At 39.4% G+C, this 26,518-nt stretch overlaps 1 protein-coding gene across 1 annotated transcript in view; it reads left to right on the top strand.

Annotated features, from left to right (window-relative positions):
* The window catches only part of Prelid2 (PRELI domain containing 2), a 108,640-nt gene that overhangs the window by 40,848 nt on the left and 41,274 nt on the right, over nt 1-26,518 (top strand). Inside the window, exon 5 of the mRNA XM_004631232.2 lies at nt 463-568. Within this exon, the coding sequence (XP_004631289.1) occupies nt 463-568 (106 nt within the window). The remainder of the gene's footprint in view (nt 1-462; nt 569-26,518) is intronic.

Genomic DNA, 26,518 nt, shown 5'->3' with positions numbered 1-26,518 from the left:
AGGTGGAATCATGTCTCATCAAGTGGAAGAGAAGTCCATTTGTAGGTGTGCTGATGAAAATATTCTGCTGCTGAACACAAAAGAATAACTGAAAGACTATTATTGTATACCTCTTATTCTCCTCTGTTTAATTGTTTGCCCTATTTTGTGGGTTCATTCCATTCTCATTCATGGGGCTATAATCAATTTACTCCCTCTCTAGAACATCATTTAGTAGTCAGACTCAGTTTTTAAATGGACATTTTGTAGCATGAAGTAGTTTTTTAATTTGAGTGTCTGTTGTTTACCTGATGTAAGTCAACTTGAAACAGAATCCTTTATTGCAACAATTATTCAATTATTTTGGATCTTATTTTGTGTTGATTATAAGTGGTAATTGTGCTGTTGGAAATGTCTGAAATTTACCTATCTAAATATAGCATGGCATGAAAGATGGAGTTTTGTTTGTTTATTTTCTTTTAGGACAGAGTTCATTCAAAGAGGCAGGATTTCAATCACAGGGGCTGGATTTCTCAACTGTATTTTGGAAACTTTTGCCAGCACTTTCTTAAAACAGGGAGCCCAGAAGGTAAGCTTGTTTCCACTTAGAGCCCATGTTAATTTTAAGAACTCATGGGGAGTCCAACAGGGTATTGAGTAAAACGTAATAAAAGAAAAAGTCATGAACATATACAATGAGAAAAAGTACTATCAATACACAAGTATAACAAAAAGTAATTGCTTTTAATAATTATTATATATATAAATCCTAATCAAAATAAAACTAAAGTGTTAATTCAGGCCCATTAAATTAAAAATATGCCAATGAAAAATATGTGACATATGGGGAATATTTATAATCTAATTAAGAGACATAATCAGAAAGTGTTTACAGTATATATAATATGATGGCAATTATTTAATAAAAATTATAACAATGGCTAGTATTTATCGAGCACCGACTATGTACCTACCACCAACTGTTCCCAAAATATTTTTATTATCTCATCACACACCCTTAAAATGGCTATTATTATCTATATTATGAATGAGGAAAATACGGAGACTGAAATCTGAAGTGTCTCTCTTTTTTTTACTGTGTGCTTGAGGGGACTTAGGGTCCCATGAAGGTATTTTGGAGACCACCCTTAAGTTCTAAGGTCCTCTGTGCACCGTATTAAGTTGGTCTGTTTTGTTTTTGTCTTTAACCTGTTGTATATAGTAGTACATGTAACATTTATATATACTATTTCCTTCCTAGCCTTCCTTTTAAAACTTATCTAGGACAAAATTCATTCTTGGATGCATCTTCATGTGCCTATTTCTATGTTGATTATACAGCGGATATTCAAAAGTTTTATTGTTATCATTGAGACGGTGCTCACTCATTTGTTTTCAGAGTTTACTCAGAACACATGCACATGTTACTTTGTTTTGTTTTGTAGATAAAGTTAACGGTTGCTCTAAAGAACTGTTATAATAACCACAGATTTCTGAGCAATTGACTTCTTCTGTTTGAAAGTTCAGGTTCAGCAGTGAGCCTGGAGCAGGTGGCAGCAGTCTGGGGTGCTGAGGGTGATGAAGGACTATTTGTCAGTGTCTGTTCATGAGCCACAGACACTGGTGAGGTCGATGGTGCACACTTGGCCCATTTGAAGCGGTTCCTGGCACGGATCTTTAAACCTGGGCTTGAAGGAAGTGGCCGTGCTTTTGAGAGATCTCATGTCACCTTAGCACACTGAAACATTTTTTCCCTTTTTCTCTTTTATATCACATTTATATATATTTATAAAAGCCCCTGTGTTCTGCAAAATTCCTCTCTAAAAATATAGTACCATTTCCTTGACCCTGTCTCAGTTGCTGGCTATCTCATCCCATTAATCCTGAATTGGAAAAATGTAATAATTTAGTATGAGTTTTCACTGTAGGCCTATTAAACATAAGAGTGGAATTCTTATTTTGGGAGGGATGATATTTAGTTGAATGAGGGATGATATTTTAGCTGAACACTAATAGTGTTCCCTAGAATCAAACTGATTGCAAGTGTTCATTTATAAAAACTATTCTTACCTTGTGGGTTGTATAAAAACAGATGGTGGGCTGGATTTGCCAGTCTCTGCTTTAGGTAAATAAATATTGTTCAGTTAACCTAAGTGAGTCTTTATTTGATCTGCTGATCAGTCTGAACTTGTTAATTTGTGTGTGTGTGTGTGAGAGAGAGAGAGAGTGTGTGTGTGTGTGTGTGTGTGTATGAGAGAGAGAGAGAGAGAGAGAGAGAGAGAGAGAGAGAGAGAGAGAAAGAGACAGAAAGAGACAGGGTCTTGCTATGTAGTCCAGGCTGGTCTGGAGTCACTGTATAGCCCCACATTATCATTGGGCTCTCAGCGATCCTCCTGCGTCAGCTTTCTGAATGCTGGGATTACAGGTGTGCATCACTGTGCCTGGCCTCTTATTTTGAATCATACTATGGTTGTGTATTTTAATCCTGTGAGATGCAGGAGGCAAATTCATTCCCATTTTTTTTTTAAAGAAAATTTACTTGAGATGAGTACAGCCAATATGTCAGTAACTGCCTGCTCCTTTTCCTTAGAAATTGTTCAGCACTTGCTTTGTGCTAGCCTCTGTGGTTTGTGGGCTAAATGGACTTACTGAAGGCAACAGAACTAGTAAAACAGAAGAGTCTGGACTCAAAGCTCCCCCACTGACAGAAAGACTTACTTCTTGTTACTCTCCTGTGTAGCCCTCCTAGGAATCAAATGTAATCCCTATCTTCCAAGCATCATGGACTTCACAAATGCTGCTGGCTGTTGGACAAATTTGTGTTATGGTCTTACATAGGTTCTACTTCTTGGAGGTGTTTGGTTGCAAGTAACAAGCCGCTGGAGGACAGCTCTCTGTAAGGGAACCGTGGTAGTGATGATGGCAGCCTTCGGAAAGGTCTGCCCTGCAGCCAGCAGCTGCCAAGAACCCACATAGTGTACCTTCTTCGGCTCTTGTCTGCACAGCTGTGTGTCTGTTTCATTCTTCTCTCTTTTTTCAGTATGTTTTTCTCTGTACTGGGATGTCAGTTTCCATTGTCCAAGTGTCATATTTTACAGAGCTCTGGCCAACAGAAAGACTGTCTCTTCTTTCTCAATTCTCTAGGATAGTCCTGTGGTGGCCTTCTGTACATAAAGCACAAAAAGGAGGGTGAAAGATGGTGTGGATTGAGTTCGAGGTCACATCTTAGAGAAAGGGCTGGGGAAAGAAAGGCATACATTCCCAAAGGGGAGAGCTAGGGGTGGAACTCAGTACTACCTGGCTATCGTAGAAGGGGTTCTGGGTTCAGTGTCCAGCAGTACTAAAAACCCCAGAAATCTCTGTAGACCTGGGACTCAGTGGCAGAGCACTAGCTTGCGCGGAGCCGTGGGTTTGATCTGCAGAATCACTACCACTTAAAAAAAAGTCACAATTTTTGTAATATGCTCAAGTAGATTGTATGTCTTTTGATTGCAGAAAGATGGTTTTACTAATCTTAATCCAGATTCCTCTAGCATCAATTCTAATGTGGGCTGTGCTCTATATTTATCTATCTAGAAAGAAATATAAAGAAAATATAGTACACCATGAGATCCATAGTTGCTTTCTGATGAATATTTATTATTATTATTATTATTATTATTATTATTATTTTGTATTTTAGGGAAGGGTCTACAGGGTGTGCAGGGTCTCACCACTAGATTGGATTTGTAGTGATTCTTCTGTTTGCAACCTCCCAAAGTGCTGGGATTACAGGCGTGTCACCACACCCAGTCTCAATTGGGGGCCTAGGGATCATCTGATGAATATTAATTGAAAAACAAAGTTAAGTGACTTGGAAGTTTTTAAAGTGAAGAATGCAAGGGGCTCCGCTTCTGTCTCACTTTTTTTTTTTTTTTTTTTTAAGTGCTCAAAAGTGAGAATCCATTTTTCTTGCTGGCTTTTGCCTTTTCTGACTTCTTTTTTTCTAAGAGGCTAAGTTTAATTAGCTTTTCAATTTTGGCAGCCACTTATGCTTAAGTATCTTTTGCCTTTCATCCAAGTGGTGATGTTTTCAGGTATCAGCCTGATTTCCCGATGAGCCTTCACAGCTGAGCCTGCATAAATGGCTTCTGTGGAGGCCCCTGGGAGGCTTTCAGGTGACTTTATTTTCACTTTTGGACTTTATCCCTGAGGCTGTTTGCTTGTGCTAACGGTAGGATCTGATATCTTACTTTTTTTTCAGTGAAAGCAAAACCAGGCTCTTATAAACTTCATATGTCTGTGTTTGTAAATTAAAATCTTGGCCTAGATATGGATCCCAAGTTGAGGTCGCTTGTCTTTATGCGCCTCTGGGGCTTGTTCAGCTGCTTATTTCTTTCCCTTACCATTCAGACAGCTTGCAGGTTTGTGGCCTCCATGCTGGCTTTTCAGCACCTCTCCAAACCCAGCCCTTTTGGACTGGAGGCACAGCGTAGGGAGGGGGGAGGTTTCCCCGTGGGCGTCAGGCCAGCAGGTGTGCCCTGCAACAGGAGTGTCTCTGCGTAAACAGCCTGCCAGGCTCTCTGCCATCACCTTTGTGTCCTGGCACACATCATTTTGCTCCCTCATCCCAGGTTTGTTCTTCTGAAAAGTAAGGTGTTAGCACATTCCCATAGGTAGTGTGGAGACTATCGTTCAGTACACTGATGAGCGGAGGTCAGACATACTGGCTTGGTATAGTGGCATAAACCTACAATCCCAGCTCCTGGGGAAGCTGATCCAGGATAATCATGAATTCCAGGCCACTGTGGGCAACCCAAAAACCAGACCAAACCACACCACACCACACCACACACCACACCAAACCATACCACACCACACCACACCACACCACACCAAACCAAGCCAAACCATACCATACCACACCAAACCACACCACACCATACCACACCACACCATACCACACCACATACCACACCACACCACACCAAACCAAACCATATCACATTACATCACACACCAAACCACACCATACCACACCACACCACACCAAACCATACTGTACCACACACCACACCACACCACACCACACCACACCACACCGCACCAAACCACACCACACCACACCAAACCAAACCAAACCAAACCATACCACACTACACCACATACCAAATCACACCAAGCCAACCACACCAAACCAAACCACACCATACCACACCACACCACACCAAACCACACCATACCACACCAAACCACACCACACCACACCACACTACACCATACCACACCACAACAAACCAAACGAAACGGCTGGGAATATAGCTTAGTGTGAAGTCTGTCAGTTGAATACACAGTAGTACCAAAAAAAAGTTCCTTGTTTTAAGACTTAAAAAATCATAATCTTATTCTTTCTACTTATGGTTAGAAATTTACAAATTTTTTCATCAAAGTCATGCAAACACAAGTAGTCTACACAACTAGATTTTAAACTCAGAATTCCCACTCTACGAGCACTGTTTGGGTGTCAGTTGTGTACTATGCGTTGTCTCCGGTAGCGCGCTGGAGACATGGGAGGAGGAAGCGTCTACAGACTTGCAGTACGCAGCTTTAATTGTGGGGCGGTTAGCTCAGTGTGGAAAACATAAAAGATGATGCGTAAACTTCTACTGATGTTGAAAATGTATTGCTTTCTGCTCAGTGCTGAGCACTGTGATGAGCGGGAAGAGGATATTGAAGTAGTAGCTAGGGCTCCTCAAGGCTTAGCAGATGCCAAGCACAGCGCTCGGTGCACACTGCCTTGCTGCTTTCCTGAACAGCTCATTGGGATGGAAATTGCCATTCCAGTCTTAGGTATAGAGAAGCCGGGGTTCCAGGTAGCAAAGCAGCTGGGAGAATGGAATTCCAGCCGAAGCCTGACTCAGAGTGTAGTCGGGATCACAACCGCGTGTGGGCGCTCTGGGATCTCCTGCCCTCTTGTGGATGTGAGTGCTTGGTACAGCTAGCTGCAGGCAACGGAGTATGTGCAGGAAGACCCTTAGCGCAGGAACAGGGCACTCAGCGACAGGAGAGGGGCCCGGAAGAAGCCTCCCGTCTCAGCTTGGAAGGACGAGGGCCCTTCACTTGACAGGGCTGCTGAGTGACTAGTCATCCCGTCTGTTCAGAGCCTGCACCTCAGTTATCCTAGAGTGCCGTGCGGATGACGGGTACGCGTAATTGACATTTATAACATTTTTCTATCATAGCATAACCTTTTTTTCTTTTTTCTTTCCAATGCACCACAGACGTGTTGAGCTCTTGCTTTGAAAATAATTTATTTGAAGAAAGATTATTAAAGTTTTTATTATGTTAAAGTTTGTACAACATAAAATGTAGTCTTTAACCCTTTTGAAGTACAGAGTTCCGCGGCAGTCCCTGCACTCACACTGTTGTACGTCCATCACACTGTCCCCCTCAGAACCGTTTTGCTTTCACAAAGAGGAGCGCGATGTCCCCTGAACACTAACCCCTCACGCCTTCGTTTCCCAGCTCCTGCCAGCCACTATTCTACTTTTAGTCTCCACCAGTTTGCCTAGTTTAGGTTCTTCATAGAATCGGAATCACACAGTGCAGTACTTGTTTTTTGTGGCTACTGTAGTTTACGTAGTGTGTTTTCAAGGTCCATCCATTTGCAGCAAGGTTTTCCTCATCTTTTAAGGCTAATACTTCATTTTAAGTGAACACCATGTTTTGTTTGATCATTCGCGGGTGGCTGGGTTGCTTCTGCCTTTGGCTATTTACTGTAAATGCTACTGAGAATATGGGTGTATAAATATTTGTCTGAGTCTCTTTTTTTCAGTTCTTTCCAGGATATACCCAGAAGCAAGATTGCTGGATTACGTAGTAACTGTATTAATTTATTGAGGAACCACTTCGTAGGTTTTTAAATAAATTTATATATAATCAAAAACTGTAACTATGTATTTTTATGAGGTAGAGTATAATATTTTGATAATATGTATATAACATAGATTGGTTTAATCAAATTAATTAGCATGTCTGTCACATCACATACTGATCATTTTTTGTGGTGAGACGTTTGAAATTTATTCTCATCAATTAATAATGATCATTAAGTATAGTCACCATGGCTGTGCAGCCTATCTCAGAACTTGCTCCTCTTGTCTAACACTAACTTTGTACTATTTTTCTAATATCTTTCCCATGATTTATACCAGCTCCCACCATTCCACTCCCAACTTCAAGTTAGACCTCCGTCCATTATATGTAAGCTAAATCACGTGGTATTTGCCTTTCCGTGCCTGGCTTATTTCTCAGCATAGTGTTGTGGTTTCTATATAGATGGCCTCCAAAGCCTCATGTGCTCCTATGTGGGGGTGTGCGGAGGTGACTGGACCAGGGGGTGTGATCCTCACTGATGCCTGATAGCTCAGCTGTGATTGGGCAGGTGAAGACCGGCAGGAGGAGGTGGGTCGCTGGGGCGTGTGACCTGGGAGGATCTAGCTCCCTTTCTCCACCCTTGGTCTCTGCTTCTACCACCATGCCACCTTCAGGCGCTGGTCCTTCTCTACCATGGCCCAATGCCATGCTGCCTGCTGTCCTGGTCCCAGCCACAAGGAGCCAGCTGACTATGCACTGAAACCTCTACAAACTGAGCTAAAGTGCTTTCCTTCTCACAGTCTGGATGTTGGATATGGTGTCTCAGAAGTCCTGAGTCAGATAGTGTCCTCCAGGTTTCTCTGTGTAGTCACAAACAACAGAATTTCCTTCCTGTAGGCAGTTAGGGTGGACTTATATTTTTGTTGGCTTTGGAATCTGACCTGGAAAGTGGTGGAACACACATCTAGGTATCCGTGTCTGGCGGGTTGATGCATCTGTCCTGGGTCCCTCATTTTTCGTCTGTTCCTCATCTCATCCACTCGGGTGCTGTTCCCAAGCTCTACTTCTGTGCCACCAAAAACCAAGCAGCATTGTTCTGCTGTGTCCTTCTGCTATGGTGTCTCTGCCTGCGAGCCAACCAATCATGGACTAAAACCATAAGCAAGTTAAATCCTTCTTTAAATTGTGGTATGGGGTATTATAGCTCAGCACTGAGAAAGTTGACTCACACCTCATCTTTTTTTCCATTTGTGTATTTGGTACAGCATCTCACCATGCAGCTTGGACTTGTAGTGATCCTCCTGTTTTCAGCCTCTCTAGCTGTGGGATTACAGGCGTGCACCACCATGTCCACATTCATCACCAGCTCAGCATGCCCCAGAGGCGGGGCTGGTGTGGCATGCGGGATGGGGACTGAACCCTGGCCCTGTGCTTGCCAAAGCAGGCCCTTAGGATAACGGGCCCTCGCACACTTCATCTTAGTGCCAAAGAGTGTTTCGATGTGTATCCGTGCCTCATGATCACGATCCTTCATCTGTCAATGGACGCTAGGTAGATTTCATACTCAGCTACTGGGAATGGTGCTGCCAGTGAACATGGACATGCTGGTGTCTCATTGACATACTGATTTCAGGTCCTCTGGCTATGTAGCTAGAAATGGGATTTCTGCATTGTATTTGTGGTTCTGCTTTTAGTGTTTTGAGGAACTTCCATTTTTTTTTTTTTTATAATGGCATAATGGCTGTGCTAATTTATATTCCCACCAACAGTATAGAGTGGCTGTCTTTTCTCCACATCCTTGCCAGCATTTACCTTCAGCTTTTTAAATTTTTTTTTAATAAAAATTTTTTTGTAGAGTTTGAACCCAGGGCCTTGTACATACTAGATAAGCACTCTAACACTGAACCACATCGTTAGCCCTTTTGAAAATTTTATTTTGAGACATTGCTAATTTTTTTTTTTTTTTTTTTTTTTTTTTTTAAATCATAACCTTAACTTGTGGTCTTTCTGTCTCAGCCTACCAGCTAGCTAGGATTAGAGGCATGCACCACCACAGTTTGCTGAACGTCCATCTTTTTAATAACTGCTATTCTAGCAAGTATGGAGTGCTGGTCACTCTGTTTTTACTTTACATCTGCCTTACAATGAAAAATATACCTGTTTGGCCATTTCTTTTCTTTTGAGAAGTACCAATTCAGAACCTGTGACCATTTTTTTTTCACAGAGTTGTTATCTTAGTGAACTATTTGTTTTCTTTGTATCTTATTTATTTATTTATTTATTTATTTATTTATTTATTTATTTATTTATGTGGTACCGGGGATTGAACTCAGGACCCTGCGCTTGCCAGGCATGCATCTTTTACTTTGTATCTGATTTGATTTGTAACTATTTTCTCTCAATCTGCAAGTGAGGGCCAGCCAGACAGCTCATATCTTTTCACTGTTAACTATTGGCCTTGCTCTGCAGGTGCAATCCCATTTACCTGTTTTGTGTTTATTCATTGCTTCACCCAGTGGTGGCAAATGTATGGCATACGTGCTGCGGCCAGCTGTTTGTCACAGACTTTTAGTGTCAATGAGGAATTTTGAGTGCAAGATGTCAGGTAGGAAAGAAGTTTAAATGTAACCAAGGAATGTTATCATGGCTTATACATGCCTAGATGTTTTCCCTAAACCTCATCTGGTCATAGAGTGTGATGCCGGATTAAGGGTGCCCATCCTCGGTGTCAGTGCTACCCGCCCTAAAGGTTTGTAGCCTGGATAGAATAAAAGGGACAGAAAGAGGGCTCCTGCCCTCACTTGCTACTTGCTACTTTGCTGCCCTGCTTTGCCATGGACTGTCTCCCCTGCCACACCAGCCTGCCTAGCATCCAGCTGACTGCGGTGTGACACCTCTGCCATCTATGAGCTGAAATAAACCTTTTATCCTTCAATTTTATGTGTCAGGTGTTTTCTCCAGGCAATGAGAAAAGTAACTAAGGGAAATAAAGATATAGATAGCCAGTAACTTCAGCAGGATCCAGGAGGTTGCAGTCTTCTTTTTCTTTATTTTTTAATTAGTACATATTTGTTATATGTATTGATGACATTTATGGTAATGACTTTGTACCTGTAGATAATATAATTATTATAATATAATTTGTACTTGTAGTAAGATATCATTTTTCCATTCTCTTCTCCTCCCATCAACCCTTTCTCCCCTCATTGAGAAAAGCTTTGTTTTTGTTTCCATTTTTTCCCTTCTGTTTTCTTTATTCCCTTTCTATCCTGCCCCTTTCCCCACCTCCACTGTTCTCCTTCCTATTTAAGTATTGTCTTCATACTTCCCAGTGTCTTATCTTCCATTATGCTCCTTATTTACCCTTTGGATTCTCACACAGGAGAAGCATTACAATATTAAATGTGTATGTCCTGTTTATTTCATTAAATTTATGATATCAAGGTACATCCATTTTTCTACAGATGGTTCAAGTTTATATCCTTTATGTCAGAGTGGTACTTCATTATTTATGTAAATAACACATTTCAGCTCCATCGTGGTCCCACTTAAGGTGCCAGCCCTACCCCTGGGCTGCGCTGAGCCATGACTGAGTCCGGGAATGGTGGTGCATGCCTGTAATCCCAGCACTTGGGGAGGCTGAAAACAGGAGGAACTCTATGAGTCTGAGCTAAGTAGTGACACCCTATACCAACTATATAAATGAAAAAAACAAAACAAAACATATCTTCTTTATTTGCTCCTCTTTTGATTGGTATATGGTCTGTTTGCAAGACTGAACCATTGTGAATTGTGCTGCTCTTAATAAATATCACTGTGGTACTTTTTAACTCTTTCAATAAGGTATCTGGAAGCAGAATAGCTCTGTCAATGGAACCTCTAATTTGAGGACTCTCCATACTGATTTCCACAGTGGATGTACCAGTCTCAGCTCTCATTGCCAAAGGAGGAGGGTTCCTTTTACCTCACAGCCTCCGGAGCATTGTTGGTTGATTTCATGATGATAGCATTCTTTCTGGAGTGAGAAAGAATCTCAGTGTTGTTTTAGCATTTCTCAACTGACCAGTGATGGTGAGAAGTTTTTCTTGTATTTATTTGCTTTTTGCACTTTTTTCACCTGAGAAGTATCTGTTCATTTCAGATGCTCATTTTTAGATTGTGTCTTTAAGCTTGCGTGGCTGGTTTTTTAAAAATTTTTTTTATTTCTCTATATATTGTAGAGTTTAGTCTTTGTCTGAGGAGTAGCTGGTAAAAACTTTTTCCCATTCTGTGACTTGTTTCTTCACTTTTTGGTAGTTTTTTTTCTGTTGTTGTACAAATGCTTTTTAATTTGACCTGATCCCTGTTGTTGATTCTTTGTAATATTTTCTGTGTGATTGGGGTTTTGTTCATAAAGTCTTTGCCTACACCTACATCTTTTGGAGTTTTACCTGTTTTATCTTCCGCTATCTTAAGTGTTCCTGTTTTACTACTTAGGATCCATTTCAATTTTAGCTTAGTGTATGGTGAGAGACATGAGTTTAGTTTTAATCTTTGGCATATGGAAAACCAGTGTTCTCAGCACCATTAAATTAGTCCCTTGGTCAAAAATAAGGTGGCTTAGTTTGTTTGAAATTGTTTCTGCGTCTTCTATTGCGTTCCATTGATCTTTGAGATTTTTTTTTTTTTTTTTTTTTTTGCGGAACTGGGGATTGAACTCAGGCCCTTGCGTTTGCCAGGGAAGCGCTTATTCCACTGAGCCATCTCCCTGGCCCACCATTCTGTTTTTAATTATGGAAGTTTTGTAGTATAACTTCATTTCAAGGATGGTGATGCCTGTTGCATTGCCCTTGTTGCTTGGAATTGTTTTTGCCATTGTAGGTCTTTTCTGGTTCCATATGAATTTTAGGATTCTTACTCTAGTTTTGTGAAGTGTGCTGTTGGTACTTTGACTGAGATTGAATTATTTCTGTGTAACAGCTTTGGAAGTATGGCCGTTTTCACTCAATTGGTTCTACCTGCTTAAGAATAGAGGAGAGCTTTCCATTTCTTGATATGCCAGTTGATTTCCTTTTTCCTAGTACCTTGCTTCATAAACTTAATTCTTTCTACAGTTGTGCTCACAAGGTGAATTGGATGACAAGTGATCAAATTTCCCTGTAAGGTCCACATTGAACATAACCACTGAATTTGATTTGGTTCTCTTCCAGTTCAGTTTGTAATCAGAATTGTGGAAAGAAATTAAGTTTGTGAGCTGAGATATCACTGTACTGTAGTTCTCAAGGCATAGGTCTTTCATTTCCTTTGTTAGACTGATTCCTAAGTATTTCATTTTTCTTGGTGCTGTTGTGAAAATTGTTTGTCTAATTTCTCTCTCAGTGAATTGGTTATTTGTGTACAAAAATGCAGTTGATTTTTGAGTGTTGACTTCCTATCCTGCTGTGCTGCTAAATTTGGGTATTTATTGTAGGAGACTATGGTGGCATTTTTGGGGTCTTCCTTGTAAGACTATCATTTTATCTGCATGTAATGATAATTTAACTTTTTATTTTCCAACCTTATAACATCTCTGTCTTTATCTTTTCCATTTGCTCTGGCTGTTTCAGAACTATATTGGACAGGAGAAGTGATAATGGGCATCCTTATTTTGTTCCTGATTTTAGATTGAATGCTTTCAGTTTTTGAAGGATTAGTGTGATGTTGGCTGTTGGATTGCCATAGTTGGTTTTTATTAGATTGAGATAAAGACCTTCTATTTTTTCTGTATGGTTTTAACGTGAATGGCTATTGGACTTTACCAAATGCTTTTTTGCATCCATTGAGATGATCATGTGGTGATATATTACATTTATTGATTTGTGTATGTTGACTCATGCATCCCCACATGCCTGTGTTGAATTCAGGCATTATACATGGTTATGGTCTATAATCTTCTTGATTGTTTGCTGCGTTTTGTTTGCCAATATCATATTGAGGATTTTTGCATCTGTGCTTATTAGGGAGACTGGCCTGTAGTTCTTCTTTTTTTCAGTTTTCTTTTCCTTTTTCTTTTCTTTTTTCATGTATTTAGTACAGGGTCTGCAGGATCTCATTACACGGATTGGACTCATGGTGATCCTCCTGTGTTCAGCTTCCCAAGTGCTGGGATTACAGGCATGCGCCACCACACCTAGTCTCAGTTGTCGTCTCAGCGTGCCCTGGGGGCAGGGCTGACACAGCACGGCATGCTGGGGATTGAACCCTGGTCCCTGTGCCTGCCTAAGCAGATGCTTTAATCCACTTAGCTATCTAGCCAGTCCTGTTCTCCTTTTTGATTAGCTCTTTCTCTGGTTTTGGTATCAGGCTAATTGTAGCTCTGGAATGAGTTTGGGAGCATTGTTTCCCTTACAATTTCTGCAGAGTAGTGGCAGTTTTGTAGAATTCAGCAATGAGTCAGTCAGGAATTGATCTTTTCTTTCTTTCTTTCTTTCTTTCTTTCTTTCTTTCTTTCTTTCTTTCTTTCTTTTTTGTACTTTGTCAGTTTCATTGACTGATATACATTATTTAGGATTTTAAAATCTTAACTCAGCTTCGTTAATTCATATGTATGTAGAATCTGTCCATTTCTTCTGAATTTCTATCGTATATTACAGGTTCTCAAAGTAGGTATTGATGATCTTCTGGTTTCTACAGGATCCATGTGATCTCACCCCTTTCATTCCTCATTGCATAAATTTGAGTCTTTTATATTTTTGTATTGATGAGCTTGACTAAGTGTTTATTTTGTTTAATCTTTCAATTCATTGATTCTTTGTATTGTTTTCTTAGTCTCCATTGCATTAATTTCTGTGCTTTATAAAATCCTCTCTTTGGGTTTACCTGGCTCTTCTTTTTCTAGAAGCTTGCTGTCTGACCTTATTGATTTGAGCTCACTCTGTTTTCCTGATATGATTGTCTATGGCGATTAATTTCCCTCATAAGACTGCTTTGCTTGTGTCCAATAAGCTCTAGTAGGATGTACTGGCATCATCATGTAATTGTAGAAACTGTGAAATTTCTTCTTCAATTTTATCTGTGACCCATTGGTTTTTCAGGAGGGTGTTATTTAATTTCAGTGTGTTTATGAGTTCTTGTGGTTTCTTTTTTCTTTTCTTTTCTTTCTTTCTTTCTTTCTTTTTTTTTTGCAGAACAAGGGATTGAACTCAGGACCCTGTGCTTGCCAGGTAGGTGCTTATTCTACTGAGCTATCTCCCCGGCCTTCTTGTGGTTTCTTTGGTCATTGATTTCCAGTTTCACTGCATTGTGGTCTGATAATAGGCCTGGGACAGTTTCAATTCTTTTGCATTTCCTTCAGCATTTTCTATAAGCTAGCATGTGATCTATTTTGGACACTGTCCTGGGTGCAGTTGAGAAGATTGCATATTCTGTTGCAATGGGGTGGAACACTGTAAACATGTAGTAGTCTATGTATTCAAATGTTTGGTTCAGTTCTAAGATTTTAGTGGGTTTATTTTACTTTATTTTTTTTTGTTGATTTATTTTGGGATAGTGAGGTCCCCCCAATACAGTTCTACTAGTACTTATTTAATTTTTCTTTCTTTTTTTTTTTTTTTCTGAGAATGAGATAAATTTTTTATGTCTGTTAATATTTGTTTTATATAGTTGTGTACACTGGTATTTGTTGCATATGTATTTGACTGTTATCTCTTCCTTTAGGATTCTTCTCTTTACAAGGATGTAGTAACCTTTCTATGTCTTTCTTAATCAGTCTTGACTTGAAATCCATGAAATCCACTTTGTCTGCAAATAGAATAGCTATATCTGCTTTTTTTCTGAGATCCCATCAGATTTTGATTTTCAGCCCATACATTTCCTTTTTGAATTAAATGTATTTCTTGTATGCAGTATATTGTTGGTACCAGGGCTTAAACCTGGTTCCTTGCGCTTGCCAGCCAGGCACTTGAACTGCTGAGATATCTCCCCAGCCCCGCTGGATCCCTTTCTTTCACTTCTGTTTAGTTGCTTGCCTTGCCTGGTAGACTCATTCTGCTGAGATTCATGGCATTATTGTCTCTTCCAAGGCATTTTGGAATATTCGCTTGGTGGTCATGAATTTCTTAAAAATAGCAAGAGACTGGGAAAAATAAATTCAGCAGCTGCTAGATGAATCAAAGAATAATAACATGAATGCTATTATTAATCTTTATTAATCATCTGTTTTAAAGAAGCCTTACACATGTCACTGCTAATCACAAACTTATCTTGTAGTTCTGATACTCTGTTTTCACATTGGTTCATTCTGCTGCACATTCTTTCAATAGTATTTTTAGTCTCTTGGATACCTGTTTGAATCTGTTTCATGGAATTTCTTTCCTATGTTGAGCATTCATGATTTTTATCACTTTCCTAAGCTCCTCTCCTCCCCTCTCTTTTTTAAAATATCTGTATATACTTTAGATCCAGTAAACATTACCTTCTTTATGTTCATCATCTCATTAGTTTCCTGTGTAATTATTTTTTGATTATTATTATTATTTTTTTCTGGTGTCTCATTCAGTTGCCTTTTCGCTTTTGCTTTTCCTATTGCTGAAAGTCCAGCTGAGTGGCTTTTGATTTCTTCCACCTCACTGCTCCCTGGGTTTGCCTTGGGTAAACTGAAGGTCTGAGGTTGCATCTTGCTTTTGTTTCTTTTTCATTTTCTGTTTTTTAAAAATTTATTTTCTGCATTGATGCTTGTAAATTGCTTATAGTAGGTAGATTTATCACCGCTGTGGAGACTTCTTTATGAAATGCCTACTTTTACGTGGTGTGTTCTAGGCATAGCTGGCTTTTAGCTTTTGAGTCTGCCCCAAGATCCTGTCTATTCAGCTTATTAGGGATGAGCGGTTGCCGACTGTGTGGCCCAACACCCAGTTTGTTGCTCCCGGACTATGGTATTATTACCGACAGACAATCTCAGCATTGGCATTCAAGAAAGAACAATTGAATGGAACAACTATGCCACCTTAGCCAAAGTGATAGTCAGAAATAGCAGTAGCATTGGGCACAGTCTAGAAAATAACAAATGGTGGTAATTTTTATTTTCCTACTCTTAACCATAGGTATAAGATTTATAGTTATGTAGCAAAACCTGAAACAAATCAGAAAATTAGATATAGTAGATATCCCTTATCTTGTGATTTTATGCTTACAAGAGAAAACATAAAAGGAACAAGAGAATAAAATAGAGAAATAAAAGGAAGAGATTAGAAGAAGCAAGGCTGAAGGACAAAGGAAGATCAGGCAAGCTTTGGGAAGCTGGTAAAGCAGACAGGAGGGAAATAAATAAAGAAAAAACAAAAAGGAGCAGAACAATACAGAAAAGAAATGAACCAAATGAACCAGAAGAAGAGGAAGAGGAAGAGGAGGAGAAGAAAGGAGGGGGAGAGGAAGGGGAGGGCAGGGGAAGAGGAGGGAGAGGCAGGGGGAGAGGAGAGATTTCTTTGTGACTTTCAAGCTGTGGTTATTTTCTGTTGTCCTCAGTTTTGTGGTAGTATCAGGGTGTGTCTTCACTGTCACTAGTAGAAAAAGGAGGCAGACACAGCCTAGATCTGTGTTGGATGATCCCAGCAAGCCTGAAGTTTGGTTAGGGCAGGGTACTAGATAATCCCAGTAAACCTGCAGTAGGACTGGGGGCAGGGTACCAATCTAGTGCTTTCAGTGCCTTAGAAGCTCAGGATGATCCTGGCCTCTGGGTGTGGGTTTGGAGCCAGCACTCTGGGTGTCTCTTATTGGCCTGACCTTGAAAATCTCCCTGGTAGCCCTTTACCCAGTCACTATGGAAGGTCTGAGATGAAGCCAGTCCACAGCTGCTCTGAGTCCTGGATTCAGTTGTCCCCTCCCTAAAATGACTTCCAGCCAAGCACCCTCTACAGGGGACATAGCAGTCACTTGGACTGGAGTCACTCATCAGCTGTTGTAGTGCCGAGCATCCCTGCTCTGTTCCACTGCTTTGCTTCTTGCTAGAGCCCTCTGGATTCATCTGCTGTCCCTGCGTCCCTGTGGATTTGAGCCTCCTCTCTCACACCACTAACTCGAGCCAGGGAGAAAGTGCAGTTTGCTCCTCCCTTTTCTGCGTTGAGGTCTGTCTCTTCACTTCCTCTGTGGGCTCCAATTTTCCCTTTATATCCTTCCTGGGTCCTGGGAATCCACCCCTTTTCTTCGTTACTGTCTTCCAGGCTGTAGAGCTTGCGGTTTTTGAGTGTTCTGTGGGATTCCACTGTCTAAATGTGATATTGCCACTCTGGACAGCTGAGGCAGGAGGATGGCAAGTTCAAGTCTAGCTTGAGCAACTTAGCAGAACTGGTTTGTAGAGATTTCAGTCCGTATTTTGCTGGCTTGCAGGCCAGGTGGCATCCCAGAGGAGAAGCTGCTCTTGTTGTGGCAGCGCAGAAACAATGCAGTTTTGTTGAAAGTACAATTTTTAGTTACAATTTTCTTTTCTCCTTTTTATCATTTATTTCTTTTATCCTACTTCAGTTCCATATACATTGTTTTTTTCTATTTCTATGGAAAATGTCATTGGAAATTTGATGGGTATTGCATTAAATCTGTAGGTGGCTTTGGATAGCATAGACATTTCAATTCAAGAATACCAGTTCTTCCAGCCATAGCATAGGATAGCTTTCCACTTACGTCTGTCTTCAGTTTCTTTTGTCAGCATTTCTGAGTTTTAAGTGCAGGGATATTTGACCTTTTTAAGAATTCTTTTTAGGTAGTTCCTAGTGCACAGAAGCACTACAGATTTTTTTTCCAGTACTGGGGATTTAACCCAGGGCTTCTGCACTGACACACGTCTCCAACCCTGCCCCCTTTTAATCTTGAGGCAGGGTCTTGAGAGGTCACCAAGTTAGGCTCAAACTTGTGATCCTCCAGCTTCGACCTCCCAAAGTGCTGTGATTGTGGGTGTGTACTATACCTTTTACTGATCTTTTTATATCTATATCTATCTATATATTTGTATCCTAACCTTTACTGAATTTGTTACTAGTTCTAACATGTCTAGTAGCATCTTTATGGATTTTATGTATGTGTAAGATCAGGTCATCAACATAAAAGGATTTCACTTCTTTTTCTGTTTGAATACCTTTTCTTTCCCTTACCTAGTTACTGTCTTAAAACTTCTAGGCCTATCCTGAATGGAAGTCATGAGAGCAGGCCACCATAGTTGATGCGGCCTTCTGTCTTCATGCATGACAGCAGTAGGCTGCACCATTGGTGTGTATCTTTACACACAGTGTTCCCCAGTTGGAATGGAATCCCAATGCCCCAGCACTCTCTCATAGTTTCTGTCTCTCAGCCGTGGTCTCATGTTCTTGTGGCTGGTTTTGACCACTGATGGTCAACTGTAGGAGATCAGAAGTGCTAAAAATGTACCAAAGGAAAAGCAATGTGCTGGATTCCAAGTGCATGTTTACTCAGACTTGAGGTGAGCAAGTGCAATTAAAAACAAAACAAAAACCACCCTGGGCAAGGCAATCACGGGCGATCTTTTGGAAGATAGGGAAGTCTGTGGCATACAAAAGGCTCCATACTTATTTCTGCAGCTGGGAAGCAGAGCTAGAAGGAACCTTGGCTAAAGCCAAGTCCGGGCCTCACACCCCAGGCATCCTTAGGCAAGAGGCGGAAGCAGAGATCATCTGTCCTCCTGGGGTCAGCAAGATTGCTCAGCCAACTAAATTATTTGTGGTGTTTTCCCATCAAATTGCTCCATTCACTACGAAGTTTTATTACCTGATAATGTTTGAAAACTGAGTCTTTGATTTAGACACAAAAGTGTATTTTGGCTCTGAGAACAAATTTTGCTTCATTTTGATATTGCTCCTATGGAGCAAATCTGAATTATACCCAGTAAGTATAACTATCTTTTGAGGCTTTGGCCTTCAGACCCCTAAGTCAGAGCAAAATAATTCTAAAAACAAATTCGAAACCAGAATCAAAGGAACTTTTTGGTGAACTTTTACATGCTTGCTTACACATTTTGCTCTTCTGAGGAGGCTCAGGATTATCTGGCTAATAACAGCCTTGTCATGCAAGTGGCCTTTATTTGGCCTAGTTTGTCTCTGCCTGGGGACTACTACAAATGCTGGTGACACAGAGCTCTCATTATGCAGTTGCATAGACGTACATTTTTTTTTTTTTTTTTAAGTTTGTGAAATACATTTTCAGTGTGTGATAAAATAATTTGTTATTTCAGCCACTCTCCTAGCAAGGCCTGATGATTAGTTCCATAATTATTCAGATTGCATTGATCAGAAGGCTGAAGCATAGAGCATTTGCTTATAACAGTGTGTGAACATATTTTACTGAGTTTATACACCTATAATATTCAAATTACGAAACTTAACAAAAAAGGGGATATAGATGAATGTCCATTTTGTATCTGTGTATTCAAAGTGGTTAGGATAGATATATAGTTACATTCTCTTAATGAATAGAACGATTTGTTCTAATGGTGTTTGTAAATAGGATATCATGTCCGCATCTTGTACAGCAATTAACCACTAGGAAGAATGTATGCAATGTGTTAATTATTGAAACTGTCCTACCAATTTGGTTTGAAACTGTCTCATTGCTATTTGTTTATCAATAAAATTATGGGAAAAAAATAAACCAGCTATTCCTCAACTGGGAATTTTCCTGGAGGATCTGAAAAAAACAAAACAAAACAAACAAAACAAAACAAAACAAAAAAGTTGTGTGAACTATTTGTCATTTAAGCAGTGTGAGCAAGTTAAGTAATTTGAATATTGTTCTGAAGAAGGTCTGGCCTAGGTATGCTACAGCTCAGGAATCTGAGCATGTTCTTTGCCAAGAGGGTGGAGGGGTGGGCTATGCTACTCTAGCCTTACAAAAATCCATTTTACCAGTAGAAAATAATTACTTGAGATGGAAGAGAAATGTGGAGATAAAATAAAGTAGTCTCAAGGGCATTTGAAAAAACCTCGCTACCATTTGGTTGCATGCAAAAAGCAGATTGACTATTGGTTATTTCCTCTGCATAACAAGCTATCCCAAATTTGCAGCTTAGTGACACATATTTATTTTGTGTCTGTACTGGGGGCTCAGGAGTCTGGGTACAGCTTACTTGGGTCTCCTGCAGGGTCTCATAAGGAGGTAATTGATGTGTTGGCTGGGGCTTCTCATGAAGGCTCCATGAGAAGATTCAATTCCAGGTTGACCTAAGGCATTTCTGGTAGATTTCACGTGGCCTACTATGGTTCCTTGCCACATTGCTTCTCTGTGAGAGAACATCAGACAACGTGGAAGTGAGTGAGTGAGAGGGCAAGAGAATGTTAGCAAGGTGAAATGTCACAGTGGGGGAATCTAATCACAGAAGTGACATCTCTTCCACTTTCTCTGTTCATCAAAAACAAGTCACAGACACAGGCACCATTCCGTGGAAGGTTATACAAGGACACAAATACCAGGGGGTAGGGATCACGAGGCACCATATGACCTGCCGCACTGACCTAAGCCAATTCATATACCAAGTTGTATGCACAGCTTTTAAGTTCTTTTTGGTACAGACGGAGAATTAGTGATAATTAGAGCTTGATGAAGGTCTGCTACACCTCTAAAACCCTCACTTTTTATTTATTAAAAATTTCTGCAGCATACCTGCACATTTATTAATCATTTTATTTACAAGTAGACATAAAATTGGTGACCTGTTCTGTAAGTTAAATTAAATCTGCATCCTTCTGGGTATCCTGACTGTGAATTGAAAGGACATTTCTCTGAAGGCAGAGCAGACAGTATTCCAGAGGCAGGAGCCAGCTGATTTATAGATAGCATCTGCATTTTCTGAGCCATTAGCTAATCTGGTTGATCTGTTTGGGTCTGAAGTGTGAGTACCATCCCTGAAGCTGAAGGAGGAAAAGCTTTCGTGGTAGGGACACTGTGCAAGCACGGACACATCTCTGGAAAGTTGAGCTTATTGCCATCTCTTCTGTCCCATTCATCGCATTAATGAAAGTCCATTTCCAGTATCCATTATGCATTATGTAATATCCATTAATAAATAGGTCCCTACTTTCACCAGTGAAAATTTACACGTGTAACATTGATTGCACTAAGTGGCAAAGCCTTTGGTGTCTTCCCAAGATAAAGATAAATGAAATTCTGGAGAGTAAGGTTCCTGGTCAGAATGTCTGCAGACAACCTGGGTGTGAAGCTCACAGCTGGGCAATTGACTGTACTTGGTGCATGACTTGAACTGACACACATCCTGATATTATATGCATTTACAGAAAGAAAGCAAATTTTAGAAAGCTTAACAGGTGTATACCAAATATGAAGGCAAATTTCTTCTTTTGTTGATGCTTCCTCCTAGTATTTTATAGCATAAACGCTATAATAGATGTGCATATCAACTAAATCAATCTAGTAGGCACCCATGACTGGGATTAAAAAGTATACGTTCATACGCACATTAGTACAGTAGAAGACAACAGTTCTAATGACAGTTCTCATTTCTGTAACTGGTCACATGGTCATAGCTGGTATTTGTGACTACCTTCTTCTACTATTTCTTTCTGTACTGAGAAACATAGAATGCTTTTCAACTAACACTGAAAGATTATTTAGTGTGAAACAAAAGTTTTGTCTTTATGTTTAACGTAGAGATCAAATGTGAAGCTTTAGAGAAAGGCTTCTTGGTCCCTGGTCTGGTTTGCTGACATCTCAAGTGTTACACTAACTTATCAGGTATTCTTCTATCAAATGGAATGGTCAGGGCTCTATTCCACAGAGGTTTTGAAGGAGTAAGGTAATATATGTGAAATATATGTGTCACATAGGAAGACCTCAGTGATTACTAGGATTAAGAGAAGTTCTCTAAGAAACATCTTTATAGGTAAATAGTCTTTTAAATGGTTTCTTCAAAATTTTAGATATGTAGCAGTAAAGGGTAGGTTTGTGTTATTTCTCTTAAAAGTTATTTTTAATTTTCTTAAACGTATCAAGTATTCATTGAGTATTATGAGTATTAAGTATTCATTAAAGCACTGTGAAAATAAAAAAGGGGAATAATGTAAAAATAAAATAATGATAAATACTTGATGTATCCATACTTAGCATTTTAGCACATATTTAGCACATAGATCTTTCCGTGTGTCTGTATTTGGGTATATAGGTAAGTATAGTCTCTTTTTTTGAAAGAATAAAGTTGAAATTATTTAGCTCAACTTTTTCACTTATGGACATATTTTCAACATTTTTCTCTGTCATTCCTCGAAAACATGATTTGATGTTAGTATAATGTACCATTGGCGTAACACCTATTACTTTTTTGTTTATATTTTTTACACTATTATAATATTGAAATAAATCCTTAAATATAAATAATTGTGTACATTTCTGGTTGCTTCTTGAGTTAAGACCTTTGATTCTTATCACCAAATTATTCCAACAGAAGGATGTTCATAGCATCCACTACTTGTTGGTACTGGGTATCATCAATTTTCTTGCCATGTGACTTGACTTTTTAGAACGTTTTTCATTTGTTAATTGGAAAGTAAAGGTGATAATTCTCATCTTTCATGATTATGAAGAAAAAGCAAAATTGTTAGCTTCTGTCTTCTTATCCACTCTGGAAAAGATTTTTCTGGCTCCAGGTCTCCACCAGGCTTTCCTGTGTGGTCTTATATTATCCCAGGTGCTCTGCACTGCTCAGTCCTTAACTGTGAAGTGAATGTCACCTGTATGCATGGGTGTGGGTAGACATTTCAAATCCAGCAATTCAAAGACACAGGGAAAGAGCAAATGAAATTGTCATTCAACAGAATAAATAAAAGTCACGAGTATGACTTAAAGCCATCGATGTAATAGTCTGCTGACTACATACTTGAAGCTGCTTGTTCATGGGAATTCTTTTAAAATTCTTTACACTACTTGAACTACTTGAAAGAACTGATGGGATCTGTTCTCTTTCCAGGTCCAGAGGATTTATTTCCCAGCTCTAAATTCACCTTGACTGATAATGCTTTTTAATCCCACTCTTGAGTGCTCAGATAGATTTAGTTGATATTTATTCATTAGATGGCCTGAGAATATTACCAGGAATTCTGATTTTTAACAACTTATTTCTAGATAAGTTAAGTCATGGGAGAGGCTGCCTCCTCCCGCATTAGGTCTGCTCATACTATTGCCTCTAGAGCTTTAGTCTCATGAAACAACCTTTACAGGGAAAACATCTAGGAGAAAATGAGTATTCTGTGAGGGATGATAGGTTTTGTTCCTTCCACGAAGTTTAAATCAATGCCTTTACCTTGACTGTGAGGCCTAGGAATCCAGAAATCCCTCGATGCCTCATTTGAATTCATCTGTATTGTAATAGACTTTGCTCAGTGGTAAAGTTTTTGGGAATCCCTTAAATCAGCCTGCTGAAATTCTGGGCCATGCATTCTCTGAAACTAGACGAAGGCTTGGAAGTTAAACTCTGGACTGAGAGGACAGAAAGTGATTTCCTGAACTCCAGGAGTGCTGGTGTCATTCTGTGTATGGACATCGTGCATGTCCTCGCATTGTGGTGAGCAATGTGCCAACAGAGTGAGGATTCTGGGCTCTGGTCCTGTCCTAAGGCTTTCTGCAGGCAGTTGCTTGTTTTAGTTCTGAGCTTTGCTATCATTTTCTATGAAATCAACTTGGACTAAGTAATTCATTTTCAATTCTGAAGTGGATTGACTTCTTTTATCCTCTCTTTTTCTTGCTCTCTAAATACCAGGACTTTTTGTTTGTCTTCTAGCCTGCCTAGTAATAGATGTGTTGGTGTATTTTGAATCCATGCCTTCTATGAATGCATTGTCCTGGAAGCTATGGGGAAGATGAGATAATAATAGTAGCTATAATTTAATGGGTGTTCACTGTAAGTCAAACACTGGTTTTGTAACCCTATTCTTCTTAGTAACCTGAAAGAAAGATTGTTGTTCCCAGTATTCCATTTCACAGATGAGGAAATTGAAGGTGCGTAAAGGTTAAATTACTCACACAAAGCCATCAGGCAGGAAGTGACAAAGCTAAAATTTCAGTCCAGGTGGTCCTATCTCTGAGCACATTCCAACTGCTATTCTCCTTGTCCTTTGAAGGACAGAATCTTTCCCCGAAAGAGCTTAGATGGGGAGACAAGACAAATAAATAGTCTGTCCTCATCAACGTGGGACCTAACCATGACCTTGACATAGACACTCGTCAGACAGTTGGGAAAGTGACCTTGCCTTCCTACACTTCTTGGGCTGCTTGCTTTTCTAATTGCTCCTCTGCTCTCATTACCAACTAGGTGGCTTGAGATCTGGAGACAGTGTTCTCCCCACTGTGCTAGATGGAATTTGCCACCAGTATATTAGTTTTCTGAGCGTGTTCTATCACTGTTAGATTCAAAGACAGTGAAAAAGAAAAAGGAATTTGTGACTACTATAAATCTTCACCTACCTTATATAAACCTAAGGCAGGCATAGAATTGATAGCTGAAACAGTTCTAGCCAAACTGTATTGAAATACCAAAAAAGAAAAAAAAAAAAAAAAATAGGTGCTGTTTGCAGACTTCAATGTCCACCTAATAAAATAAAAATCTGTCAGATTATAAATAAAAATCTGTTGTGGATCAAAGCTTTTATTTGTAGAATTGGAATCTAGCCTGGCTCTTTGTGCTAAATTAAGTCTCTAAGGTTGATAAAAAAAAGACCAGGAAAATGTCATTCAGTTGTCTCAGCTCAGGGAGTAATAAAAATTCTGGAGTAAACTACTTGCATTGGAAAGATAATTTCACTTCTCAATGGTACCTCCAGTAGTCACACTGTACTTGTGTGCTTGAGGCCTGCCGCGTACTAATTAAAAGCTCCTTCAGCACTCTGGAATATCCAGCTGCCCCTCTTAGTCAGTTGTCCTCCTTTTGCCTGTGGTGATGTTTTATCCTGACTGCCCACTCTGTGGTAGGCTTCATACACCGCTGATGGCTCTGTTGTGTGTGTGTGTGTGTGGATGTGGGCAGTGGGCCGAGCCCTGGGCAGGCAACGGGAAGGCCACAGTGTCTGCCTCTTGTTAGGGAAAAAAGCAGCTGTGTTTGTGAACTCAGGTTAGGTGGAGTGATCTTTCTTTGTCACTTTCAGGTTTTTTTGAATCCCATTTGCTGTCTGGAATTTGATCTCTATTCCTTGGTTATCTATCTTCCTCAGATTCTCACTACAGTGTGTTTCTTTGGATTTCCTCAGTGAAGAAAAATGGTGGCTTTTGCAGTTACTTAACTCCTTTCCTATTGATTCCCACATTAAGTAGAATTTCAAGGCTAGAATTAAAATTTTTCTTGATCAGTGGCCTTTAGTGGTATATAACTTTTGTTATTTTTAAAGATACTAACATTTATTAGAACCTACTGGTTTTTCTGCTACTTGCGAATTATCTCACTAAGTTTTGAAATGATTCAAATCTAAAGAAATTTTTACATTCTTCTCTAAAGTCTCTTCTGATCCTTAAACAGCTTTTTAAAATTTATTTTAAAATCCTTTTGAACAGATACTACCTTACATAAATACTTACATCTGTATTTCCAGTAGAGCTGTATATGTTTTTTTTGGCCTCAGCTTCCTTTGAAACCAATAGAATATGCTGTACCAGCCAGCTGTGTGACCTTGACACAGAAATTCACTCTCTGTGCCTCATGTTCCTCACCTGTTAGATGAGGACCATATTAAAACCTACTTTTTAGAGTATTTGTGGGGAGTAAATGAATTATATTCATAAAACACCTAGGACACGGCTAATGATCAGTTGTTGTGTGGTCATTTTTTAGAAATGAAAATTTAAAAACATTCAAAGTAAAAGCTTATTTATTTTTTCCTATTATAACATTATAGACAACTGTAACTGGTTGGAAACCCAGCCTGGGTTGGATGTAATTGCAATACTTCCTCAAAGGGTATGTGCGAACTAAATTGCTGCCCAGATGAACTGTTACTAATGCTGTCTTATTGTGAAAAGTCCAGATTATGTAAGGAAGTGCTTAAAATGCCTTGGTGCATATTAAATACTACATGGTGATCACTGTCTTTTCATTAAAACCCAAATTGGCAAATTTCTTTCTCTCATTTATATGCATATTTAAATAATCATCACTATAATGTTGGTAAATTTCATGTCTTACTTTTTGTCAAATAATATTTAATTGCAAATGCCTTACACAAAAATGACATAATCTCAAATCATCATTTTATCTTTTTTTGGTGGAACCGGGGATTGAACTCAGACCCTTGAGCTTGCCAGGGAAGCGCTTATTCTGCTGAGTTGTCTCCCCAGTCTAAATCATTGTTTTAATGACTGCCTAATGTTTCATAGCTATATGATAATTTATTTTACTCTTTCTTTGACATTGAGAATTGCAGTTACTTTCAGTTTACACCATTACAAATGATACAACACGAAACATTTTCGTGAAGAGTCTTTCATGTTTCTTACCATTGGATTAGCAAAGATTTCCTGAAGTTCTCTTAGGTATGTGTAGCAATTGTCAGATTCTGTTAGTATATTCTGTGTCTCCCTCACTAAGTGATGACTTCATTGTTGGGCTCACCACTTCATCCGGCCTCATTGTCAGTGTTCAAGAGATACATTGACTTAATGACCAAGTGAACATACTTGCAAAAAGTGGTAAGACTTCTTTATTTCTCAGTGTATCTTTTATTTTTTTTTATTG

Source organism: Octodon degus, unplaced genomic scaffold (genome assembly GCF_000260255.1).
Source record: "Octodon degus isolate 3935 unplaced genomic scaffold, OctDeg1.0 scaffold00040, whole genome shotgun sequence".
In the NCBI taxonomy this organism is placed as follows: Eukaryota; Metazoa; Chordata; class Mammalia; order Rodentia; family Octodontidae; genus Octodon; species Octodon degus.
The sequence above is the reverse complement of the archived record's forward strand: the minus strand, read 5'-3'. Positions and strand labels throughout refer to the sequence as shown.